The 12,655-nt window shown below is 34.1% G+C and overlaps 1 protein-coding gene across 3 annotated transcripts in view; it reads left to right on the top strand.

The window, feature by feature from the left end:
• The window catches only part of CSMD3 (CUB and Sushi multiple domains 3), a 1,281,859-nt gene that overhangs the window by 924,675 nt on the left and 344,529 nt on the right, over positions 1-12,655 (top strand). For all 3 annotated transcript variants that reach the window (XM_051844770.3, XM_051844772.3, XM_051844771.3), the window contains one exon: positions 10,894-11,063. In XM_051844770.3, coding sequence (XP_051700730.2) covers positions 10,894-11,063 — 170 coding nt within the window. The remainder of the gene's footprint in view (positions 1-10,893; positions 11,064-12,655) is intronic.

Below are 12,655 nucleotides of genomic sequence, written 5' to 3'. Positions count from 1 at the left end.
TATGGAAAATGACATGGAGATTTCTTAAAATTTAAAAATAGAACTAACATATGAGCCAGCACACCCACATCTGGGTAATATATCCAAAGGAAATACAATAGAGAATCTTGCCTTACTGTGTCTAGTGCAGAGGTATTCGATCTCTCAGTACCCTAGAAATAAGCATAATATTAAAGAAACTGGCGTAATTGCTTCCTTTTCATTAATAAAAAGTAGAGAGGTGGTAAAAAGTTTGTCAAAATACACCAAGCTTTTCCTCATCCAGCCTTTTCTACCTTTCTTTATTTCTGTAACTTACCACTATCCAACTAGTCTCGAAGTTCTATAACTTTCTTTTCCACCTCTTCTTCTATGACTGTACTTTAAGATTTCATTATTTCCTGTGTGAAGCACTCTGATTTTTGGTAGGTTTTCATTCTCTAATAAGCTGAGACTACCATTCATTACCCATAGACATGTCCTAATGATTTTCTAAAATCAATTCATGTTTTTCTTTTCTTAAAACTCTCCTGTGGGGGCCAGCACTATGGCTTAATAGGTCAGGCCTCCACCTGCCGTGCCGGTATCCCACATGGGCAACTGGTTTGAAAGACCTGTCTGCTCCACTTCTGATCCAGCTCTTTGTTGTAGCCTGCGAAAGCAGTGGAGGATGGTCCAAGTCCTTGGGCCCCTGCACCCACTTGGGAGACTGGGAGGAAACTCCTGGCTCCTGGCTTCAGATGGGTCCAGTTCCAGCCAGTGCGGCCATTTGTGGAGTGTAACAATGGATGGAAGACCTCTCTTCCTCTCTCTCTGCCTCTGCCTCTCTATAACTCTGCCTTTCAAATAAATAAATGAATCTTAAAAAAAAAAAAAAAAACAAAAAAAAAAACTCTTCTGTGGATTTATATTGCCTTTTTAATAAAATACAAGCATCAGAAAATCACATGTGCTACAGATTCTTTAAGCTATTCAATTTAGTTCACCATTTATGTTACGGATAGGGACTCCTTCATTCAAGTAGATTCCTCTGCCCAAAATCTCTTCTTGAGTTTGATTGCCATTAGAACCACTTTTTTGACTCAAATCAAGAATAACCTAGCCATGAGGAGTTCCATGAAATTATTCTGTTATTTCTTTAAAATGTATTCCTTATTTTTGTTATGGTAGCCCATTAAATAAATTTATATTATACTACAGATCACATTTTATTATATGTGCTAGAGCCGGCGCCGTGGATCAATAGGCTAATCCTCCTCCATGCGGCGCTGGCACACCTGGTTCTAGTCCCGGTCGGGGCGCCGGATTCTTTCCTGGTTGCCCCTCTTCCAGGCCAGCTCTCTGCTGTGGCCAGGGAGTGCAGTGGAGGATAGCCCAAGTGCTTGGGCCCTGCACCCCATGGGAGACCAGGAGAAGCACCTGGCTCCTGGCTTCGGATCAGTGCAGTGCACCGGCCGCAGCAGCCATTGGGGGGTGAACCAACGGTAAAGGAAGACCTTTCTCTCTGTCTCTCTCTCTCTCACTGTCTAACTCTGCCTGGCAAAAAAAGGCAATCACAGACTCTGAATAGTATCTTCACTTTCCAGCATCCATGAAATCTATTGCTCACAAGTGTACAAGATAGAATCCATTATAGTCTTCAAGGAAATACTTCATTATCAGTAAAGGAGAGTGCAGGCATTCCATCCAACAGCTGAAGAAGGAGGATTCTGTTCAGTAGTGACTGCAGTTCACACAGAAACAATTCTATAAGAGAAAAGTGATCACAAAAGTTCTGCATAGTAAAAATGAAATAGAAAATATATTACATTTATTTTAAGGAGCATAATAACACATTTCAAGTAAAATCCTCCAAAAAATTTTAAAAACCCATTCTTTGATTTGTAAAAAAATAAGCATTAATTTATAGTTGGATGCATACATTTTATTTAATGAGGCCAGGAGGTGATATCCAGTGAAGTGTCACTGTTGTCTAAAAAGAACAAAAGAAAAGGAAAAACTAAACTTTATACAAGTAATACTAATGGATTTTCATATTCTCAGTGTTAACAAGAAGGAATTAATATACTTCTCTAATCTCTAATTTCCACCTCCTTCTGAGAATCTAGGCATTATTCAAGTGCCTATTTGAAAAAATTAAATATTTTTGACTAAAAATTTCTGAAGAACAAATGTGTTATTAACACTGCCAAATCAAGAAGGCATGTTAGAAATGTTACTAAAAACTCTATTGTGCTAACACATTTTACTATATTTCACAATTTCTTAGTTGTTCCTTTGGAAACATTTAAAATCTATGAAATTGTTATGTATTTCACAAAACTACCCCTAGTTAATTGGCAACATTTTTCATTTCTTAGAAACACATAAAATAATGCATGACCTATAATCAATGGTTTCTTAATTTGATAAAATACAATAGAAATTATATTTGGAGTGCATAGCTTCAATTAACTGATAAAAAATTTTTAAAATGTTATTCACAAGCAAAAATAATTACCAATTTGTATTTTATCCCTATATGTTCTTCTATGACCAAAAATTATGTTATTATTATTTTCCCCATTTGTGATAATTAAATATGTAGAAAATATATTTCTATTTAATGCTACAACTCATTTGACTTAGCATACTATGTGTTTATATGTGAAAACTTTTTAAGTTTTTTCAATAATATAGGTTGTTTAACTACTTTCATAAAATAGTTTTAAAATGACCTGAGAAGGCAACAAAATAGCATAAGACATTCAAGTCTAATGGACATTTTAAAATCTGATCATAGAAATTTTTCAAATTTCCCAGCCAAATCACCGATGAGTGTCTTACTAATATATCTGAAAACATATCACTTTATGTACACACTAGATGCTAAGAGAATTTCTTACTCCAGTAATCGAGATTAATGGTGCATGGGCTTGCCTGTTTTTCAGTAAGAAAAAATTGAAATTCAGTAGATATAGCTGCCCTGTTGAATTGCTCACTGTAACAGTGGTTCTTATCACCAGATTCCAGTATATATCACTCCTGCGCCAGGCCACCTAGAGCTACATTTATCAACATGTTATTTTCTTATTTAAAAAAAGGGTTTCTTATTGGCAACCGAAATAAATTTCATAATGTATATGTTACAGAGTATTTTATATGAATAGGCTTTCTCTTTTCAGAAAAGACATCATTATGTATTGCATTATATAGACTTAAGATGTCACAGAAAATATTTATATGCTATAAAAGTACATATTGTCCAAAAGTATTTCCCAAACACTATGCAAAATTGCATAATATTTTCACATTATTATTTTGTATAATTTAAACATGACCTCCTTCATTAAAATCAGAGTGAGTAGACATAACTTACTGATAGCTTAGCATTGATTATTTTGTAAGAAACTCATATTTTTAAGCTTAGGTTTTATTAATTAGTGATATCAGCTTTCAAGTACTTAAAATTCACTGTCAATGAAACAGGAGGAAACAAAGTGCTTGTTTATTTTTAGATATGAAGTATACTTATCTTTCTTCCAGAAAATATTGCAACCCCATATACCTGAAGCTAGAGTTTTCTTATCCAAAATGTCAAAAGTATAGTTTATCACCATAGCTCATTTGGTCTTCTCTCTTTTTCAAAGTTGCAGCCAATCTCCTAAGTCCGCACAGACGAAAAGTATTCCCCAATCACAGGAACAATAAGCAGTCAGTGGCATATCCATTCACACACATCCAAGAAATTTATTTTTCCTACTACACCAAATCAATAGCAATAGATAACCCCACACTGAGAGACCTACCTCTAGCTGACCTTGCACAAATAAAATTCCATCCATATTGAGTTTTCTGGTTTCTAGTACTTGACACGATGCCCCAGCATCCATAATGTTTTTATAAATGTTCATTTTGTTTGGAATATTCTATATTCCTACTCACTTCTCCCTTCACACTTACTTTCATTCATCTACTTTCAAATTCACTCCTTTAGAGTCTTTCCCAACTTCTGAGAACAGGTCAGGACCCGCAGTTATATTCTTTCTTATAGTGTATGCACATTTCAACAATTGTATGATAAGTATCTGCCATTTATATGAAAAACAAGTAAGTTCTAGGAGAATTGCAACTACCTTTCATGCCCATAACCTAATAAAATTTAATAAAAATCTATTCAGTTAGTCAATTTGGTTTTCCAGGGCAGAAAATTCTGTTTCTGCCTCTGTAGCCATTTCAAATCTTAGGATACAATCTCAACCAAGGTTCCCTGTTAAGCAAGTAAATTGTTTTTAACAGAACAATCTTACAGCTTTATTTCTATTATAACAAATTTTTCTGCTGCACATGTTATATCATATATTTCTTACACCACCTGCCTCAAAAACTTGACATGGCAATAATCTAGTGAGTCACAGATTTGTGACTCTTCAGTCGTTTATATTGTCCATAAATGTCACCATGACTCGGAGGTGATAAGTTTTTCAACTCGCTTCTACCACTTGAAGCATTTTTCAGACTTTCTTATCTCAAACTCCTTTTTCCCAAGTAGTTGATGTTCTTTTATATAACCATCTCTTCCTGCAGTAAACTGACCATCTTGCTCCTCTTGTAGTTAACTGTTCTGCTGCTGCTTTTTAGTTAATATTAACAGAGCTTAAGAATATTCAACCACAATTTGTCAATGCTTACATCTTCTCATTTTAAATAATACTTGCTGAAAAATTGCTGTGCTATTCATGTAATAAACAACAAAAATGTTGATTTTTGATAGACATTCATGAGTGTACAGCTTATGATGATTATTTCTGAGAATTATTCCTGATTCTTCAATGTGACATTATTTCATATACTATCACAGTCACTGGATGCTGGAAAGAACCGTAACCGTATAGTTTCATATCAAGTCATTTTCTTCTTGTATTCAGACCTTTATTTTTTATTCACATCTGGTTAGGCCAGAGATGGTGCTTATGTGCAGAGAAAACAGCATGTTCAAAAGGTCAGTGTGTGAAACTGTGAGCAAGGGCCAGTAGCTGAGAAGTGAATTACAAGCTCCATGGGAGAGAATGGTGGATAATAGGTGTGAAAACAGATTGGAGTCACATTGTACATAGCCTTTTATGTCCTTCTGTGGACTTTGACTTGCTGATGGTGAATATAACTTAAGCATAAAGAGCCAGATTGGATTTGTATTTGGAAAATGTTCTTTGTCAGTGTATTGCAGAGAAGAGCTACAGTCATGCTTATTCTTTGATTTGGATCCATTGTTGTTAGTTTCAGCATTAGACCTTGTTCGATCTGGCTCACAAACAAGACTGATGGAGCTAAAGTGAAATCCATGCAGTTGCACGGGATGCCATGATAAGAAGCTTCCCAGGCTTGGTTTATTGCTCTATTGGTCTGTTTAAATTTTTAACACTTTTTCAACATGGGTCTGTGTATTTTCATTTCCATCAGGACCTCACAGTTTATATTGTCTGTTCCAACAATGGATCCAGAGGCTGCAAGGTACAAATGGTGCTATGGATGGAGCCCCAGATGGAATGCTCACAATACCAGAGATCCTTAGACCAACCCTCAGAAAATACTGTGCTGTTAATCCAGCTCAATCCCCCTTATCAGCACAAAGTAGCCGTAACAGTTGTTATTCCATAATTTCCAAATGCCCTAAGGGCATTTAGGGCCAATATGTTTTCTGGGGGAAAAAGGAGGTACTTGAAGATTTAAAAAGGTCAATTAAAATGTTAGGAGGATCCCCTGTGATAATAGGGAAAGAGGTATTTGTATGAAACCTGCCATCCACTGATTAGACAAAAGACATTACCCCAAAAATGAAGTGATTGCATACCCATAGATACCCTTATGAGGAACTAAGTAGCAGATCTCAAGTATTTTATGACTGATCAGGTAGGCAGAACCTGTCTTAATTGGTCAAGTGAAGAGTATTTCTCAGGGCTTGCAATGTGGCATAACAGGTTAAAGTGTGGTCTGCAATGCTGTCATCCCATAAAGGCACCAATTTGAGTCCTGGCTGCACCACTTCCTATCCAACTCCCTGCTAATGCCCCTGAGAAAGCAGCAGAGAATGGCCCAAGTCCTTGGGTGCCTGTACCCACGAATGAGACCCAGATGAACTTCCTGGCTCCTGGCATTGGCCTGGCTCAGCTCTGGCCATTTGGGGCCATCTGGGGAGTGAACCAGTGGGTAGAAGATATTTCTGTTTCTCCTTTTCTCTTTCTCTGTAACTCTGCCTTTGAAATACATAAAATATATCTTTAAAATATTTTTAAAAAGAATATTTCTCCACTGTCACATCTCTGAAGTGGTAGGCATGGTAATAGTTGTTTAGTGGTCAGGAACCATGACTGATCTGCAACAGACATAGAAAAAACTAAGCAGACCCTGACATATTGAAACTGTACATAAGAACTTATCAGTTGACATGCAGTCCCTTTGTAAGATCCCAAAATCCAGACCTGGATGGACCTCTCACTGCTGTACCTCTCCTGGCAAGCAGGAATATGTGTTTTACAATAAAATCTACTTTCACTTGCAAAAAAAGTGCTAATATAATTCAAATTATCTTTCTTAATTCTTCCAATTTGATTTGTCTTAATTTTATTTCACCAAGCAGAAAATCATGTATAGTGAATTTAAACCAACATTGAAATGGTAAAATATAAATAAACATTTTATTTTTAATATAAAGAAAATTCTCCTTTAAATTATATAGTAAAAACCAAATAGTGTTTCTTGATAAAGGCACTTACTACTTATCCAAATGTTGAGAAATTGACAATAAATTATTAGTATTTTTAAAAGGGCAGTTAAAATAACTTATCTCTTGGCTTTGCTTTTTTAAGGGGGGGAGGTTGTGTGTTGCTCAAATTACAAAAGCTGTTAAAGTAATTTTTTTTTAAGATTTATTTTATTTGTTTGAAAGAGTTACGGAGAGAGGTAGAGACAGAGAGAGAGGTCTTCCATCCGCTGTTTCACTCCCCAGATGGCCGCAATGACCAGAGCTGTGCCGATCTGAAGCCAGGAGCCAGGAGCTTCTTCTAGGTCTCCCACATGAGTACAGAGACCCAAGGACATGGGCCATCTTCTACTGCTTTCCCAGGCCATAGCAGAGAGCTGGATTGGAAGAGGAGTGGCTTGGACTAGAACCGGCGCCCATATGGATGCCGGCACTTCAGGCCAGGGTTTTAACCTGCTGTGCCACAGTACCAGTCCCTAAAGTAATTTTAATATCATAAGTGATTCTCAAAAATTAGGAAGTGTCATCTGTCTTTTCCGAGATAAATAATTTCTATACATGAATAGATTTCATCAAACTGGAGACAAGATAAATATTCCAAACTTCTTTTCTTTTTTTATCTGTCTAGTATATGTAGCAAGGTATAATCATTAATATTTACTCAATATATTCATCAGACTTTAATTTGTTGAGCTCTTGTGTGCTAGCGCTGTGCTTAATGTTCTACATAGACTACTTGTGTGTGTTAACAACGTTTTTTGTCATGTGTGCATGCATGCACATACACACACACGACTTCCTTTTTTATATATTTATGGCACCTATGTAGTACGTGGTATGTTTTTGTTTTTTATTTTTTTAACTTTTATTTAATAAATATAAATTTTCAAATTACAACTTTCAGATTATATCGGTTTTTCACCCCATAACCTCCCTCACAACCGCAGACTATCCCACCTCCTACTCCCTCTCCCATCTCATTCTTCATTAAGATTCACTTTTAATCATCGTTATATACAGAAGATCAACTTAATATATACTAGGTAAATTTCAACAATTTGCACTCACACAGCACACAAAGTATCAAGTACAGTTTGAAGACAGGTTTTACCATTAATACTCATAGTATGACACATTAAGGACAGAGATCCTACATGGGGAAGTGCACAGTGACTCCTGTTGAATTAACGATTGACACTCTTATTTATGATGTCAGTAATCACCTGAGGCTCTTTTCATGAGCTGCCAAGGATATGGAAGCTTGATGAGTTCACAAATGCTGACCTTATTTAGACAAGGCCATAATCAAAGTGAAAGTTCTCTCCTCCCTTCAGAGAAAGGTACCTCCTTCTTTGATGGCCCGTTCTTTCTACTGGGACCTCACTCACAGAGATTTTTCATTTAGGTCATTTTTTACCACAGTGTTTTGGCTTCCCATGCCTAAGAAACTTTCATGGGATTTTTAGCCAGATCTGAATGCCTTAAGGGCTGATTCTGAGGCCAGAGTGCCATTTAGAGCATTTGCCATTCTATGAGTCTGCTGTGTATCCTGCTTCCCATGTTGGGTCATTCTCTCCTTTTTAATTCTATCAATTATTATTAGCAGACACTAGTCTTATTTATGTGATCCCTTTGACACTTAGTCCTATCTTTATGATAAATTATGAACATAAACTGATCACTTTAACTAGTAAGATAACATTTGTACCTGCCAACTTAATGGAATTTTGAATCCCATGGCATGTTTCTAGCTCTACCATTAGGGGTAAGTCCAAGTGAGCCTGTGCTGAACTGTACATCTCCTCCCTCTCTTATTCGCACTCTTATTTTTTATAGGGAGTTAAATTTAAACACCTAAGAATAATTGCACACACTACTTACTTATGAAGACCAACACCATGTTGGTAGGTAGAAACAGGGCTTGATTTTGAATCTAACTCTGAATTTTTTTAAAAGATTTATTTATTTATTGGAAAGTCAGAGTTACACGGAGATAGGAGAGGCAGAGAGAGAAGGGTCTTGCATCTGATGGTTCACTCCCCAATTGGCCACAATGGCTAGAGTTGCACCGATTCTTATCTAGGAGCCAGGAGCTTCTTCTGGGTCTCCCACATGGGTGCAGGGGCCCAAGGACTTGGGCCATCTTCTACTTCTTTCCCAGGCCACAGCAGAGAGCTGGATTGGAAGTGGAGCAGCGGGGTCTCGAACCAGCACCCATATGGGATGCCAGCGCTTCAAGCCAGGGCATTAACCCATGGTGCCACAGCACCGGCCCCTAACTCTCTGAATTTTAAATCCTCAGTTCTTAATGTATTCAGGGTGTAAGCTGGCATCCAAGAGCATATTTTCTGAACTTCATGATTCTATAAAATAATTTAAAATTCTTTGCATTTTCTTTAAAATAATTTAAATGAAAAATATGTGTGCTTTCTGGATTATATGTGTGATTGGATACATTTGTCTTCATGCCTCCATAAGCATACCTGGATTTGGATAATAGCATGAAAAATTAATGAGGCATATTTCACAGGTAAATGACTTTTTCCCACCAAGTGTAGGACCCATGGCATCTTGTACTATGCAGATGAACGTTTCTCGAAAGTTTATAGAGGCAGCAGTTGAGGGAAAACTGAGTCACTACATAATGCAGTGTATTAAAGGATTAGTAAACCCCAAAAACATATACTATAGTAGCTGTTTCCTGATCTATATAGCCAAAGATGATTTAATTTCAGGAAAACAAAGTCTTAATGCTACATTAGATACATGTAGTTCTATAACATTTTATTGTTTTGTCATTTTTGTTCTTGTATTTGTACATTTGTTTTAATATTGTAATTATGTACAACTAAAAACATAAGAACATGTCTAATTTTATGTTTGAACATGTTTAAGTAACATGAAAATCATTTAAGTCAGTACTGAGAGTTTGAGTTTTTCTTTTCCTTTAAAAGAAATTTGGAAGAGGCTTCCACTGTGTGATGTTTTCTCATGGGACTGGTTGATTGTTAGTATCACACCATTTGTTTTTATTATTATTTCACACAATGTTGGTATCACACAAATTGCTTCATCATTTTCAGTACCTCATTAGGCATTTTTCTTTTGCTTTTTTTTTTCTCATAAATGTTTAGCATTTTAAAAATAAAGCTATTCATTTAACTTCATCTTGTCTAATTCCTATGACTGTTTCCATATATTGTTACTTTACAAATCTTGTTTCTGGAAAATAACGACTTTGCTTCTTTTTAAGTTAAAAATTTAAAAACCTTAAGCTTCCTGATCTAAGATTTGGAAATGTGGATCAGGTTATTAAATAAGATAGAAAACTGAGTTCATTGAATTTCTGAAACATATTTAAGAATTATAAGAACTTACTTGATTTTTCAATAGTGCTGCAAGCTTTTTAAATTATAATAAATTAACTTAAATTTTTACTAATTTTGTTGAGAATTTCTCAATTCAGCCTAACTGGATAGACTCTTCCTCAAATTTTGTAAAATTCTTCCTAGAGAGTTAGTGGTACCATATTCTTATTATGAGAATGCTTTAATTCAGTTTATCTTATACACTGAGAAAGGTTGATATAATACTCAATGATGCTCAATTTATTATGATTTATTGGTTGGTGGGTTTTAGCTATTATATCATTTTTCAAAAGCAATATATTATTTAGTTCCTTTTTGTTATTAAAGTTTTTGAATTAGAAGAATGCTGTTTCTGGAAGAGAAATTGTTGAATTTGTTTAAAGTTAAAATAAAAATATCAAATGAAAATCACTCTAAAATAATTAATCTCTACCTTTTTTATACTTTAAAGAATTAAAACATAAATTTGAATGTATTTTCATTAGACATCTATACACCTAAATTACACATTGAAAAATTTTAGCTCTCATGTTTTCCCCATCCCATCCTTTCATCCAGGGAAAGCATTGTTGAAATGTATTTCCATTTATATGCAAGTGCCCTCTGTATGGACAGTAGTAGTCCTTTTCTATACATATGTCATTTGAAGATAGAATAAATCATGTATAATTCACAGTCAGTATGTACATTAATTTCTTGCTAGAATCTAGATAAGGTGAAATGCATTTATACTTCCATACATGAAATTTCATGACATTGATAATGCTTTCTATTAAACTGTGCTTCAATATTCTGTTTTATCTGCAGCTGAATGTGGTGCATCTGCAACAAATAATGAAGGAATTTTGCTCTCTCCAAATTATCCACTCAACTATGAAAACAACCACGAATGCATTTATAGTATTCAGGTTCAAGCAGGAAAAGGAATCAATATTTCAGCCAGAACATTTCATTTAGCACAAGGAGATGTTCTTAAGGTAGGTGAACTTAGACATACTTGTATTTTGATCATTTTTAATCATTAAGTTTACGAATACATAATCATTAAGTATATTATACATTTATTTATATAGTATACTTAATTATTATTTGTATTTGTATTGTACAAATAATTTGTATTATATATGCATATGTAATTAAACCAAATTATACATTAATTCTCATATTCCTGTTATTTTCATTGGAATAGAATATTTGTTTTACATCTTTATAATATGAAAATGTAAGCTTTGTCATTATGATGCACAAACAACTGTTTCAATGACATTCAGTTGGAAACCTTCATGCCAAATATCTTATTTGATAAATGTTACACATACAAATGCAATATAATTAACACATTAATGATAATTTCTAATATAATGATGTTTTTATGCTTTTATTTTTATATTGATTAGGTAACATTGATTTCTGATAAATGATGAATTCTTTGCATCTGTGATTACAGATAAAATTATACATATATCCCATACAAATTACAAATACAAAAATACTTTATTAGTAATAAATTTATTATTAAAGATAAAATCTTTGGCAAATATTCCCATGGTTTCTGATTCATATTTGATACATATATTGGTAAATTAGTTTGGTTTATTTTTAAAATAAAAGAAATACTGCTATAAAATCACACTTAATAATTAAAAGTAATTATTTGTTTTTTCTATTTATCAAGATTATATTAATGCCAGTAATAAATTAAATATACTTCTGTATTTAGAAATCCTGAAGAAAATTATAATATCCCAGATTGGCAGGAGCGGTGTTTCTTGTTTAAATAATGTTATTAATATTGTTAATTGCTTTCTTTTTTAAAAAAAATTAAACCATCTTATGATTATTGATAAGTATCTAGCAAAAACAACACTGCCAAGTTTTAAAATTTGTATAGATTTGGGGAAAAATATCCTGCTTAACATCTAGATACATACAACTTTAATATTAATTTAGGCCCAGTATATACATTACTACATTCTGCACTCTTCTCCAGTTGGAGGGGGGAAAATTCTACCACTAGTTCATTGTTTGGATTTTCCTTAGGTCTTAGATGTCACCTTAGCAGTGTCTTCAACTGTCTCTCCTATGTAAAATGGTAACTTCTCTTCCATTGTCTCTCTCCATATCATTGATCTGATCTATTCTTCTTTATCTTGCTAATCACAACCTGACATAGTATGTATGCATGGTTTATAACTTCTTTTTGTCTTCCACAGTACAATGTATGCTATAAGACAACAGGGGATTATTCTATCTCATATTTCCTAACCCATATACTTGGGAACAGTATCTGCCAAATAATAAATGCTTAATAAAAATTTCTTTTTTCTCCTGGGGAGAAAAAAAAAACTACTAAATAAATTCAGCTACTTTCTGTGTGAAGCTTAAAATATATTTATTTTCTTTAATTTCAATTGTTAATATTTCTAATCTAAGAAAAGCAAATATATATTTTATATAACATGGGCTTCATTTAAGTATTTCCTCCTCTGCTGAGCAAGTTTGATCAAAAATATCTAAAAATTCAGGGATATACATGCTAGTACATGAGTATTATTAGACCAACATATCT

This window comes from Oryctolagus cuniculus, chromosome 6 (genome assembly GCF_051225735.1).
Source record: "Oryctolagus cuniculus isolate XC-2025 breed Fujian yellow rabbit chromosome 6, ASM5122573v1, whole genome shotgun sequence".
NCBI lineage: Eukaryota > Metazoa > Chordata > Mammalia > Lagomorpha > Leporidae > Oryctolagus > Oryctolagus cuniculus.
The sequence above is the reverse complement of the archived record's forward strand: the minus strand, read 5'-3'. Positions and strand labels throughout refer to the sequence as shown.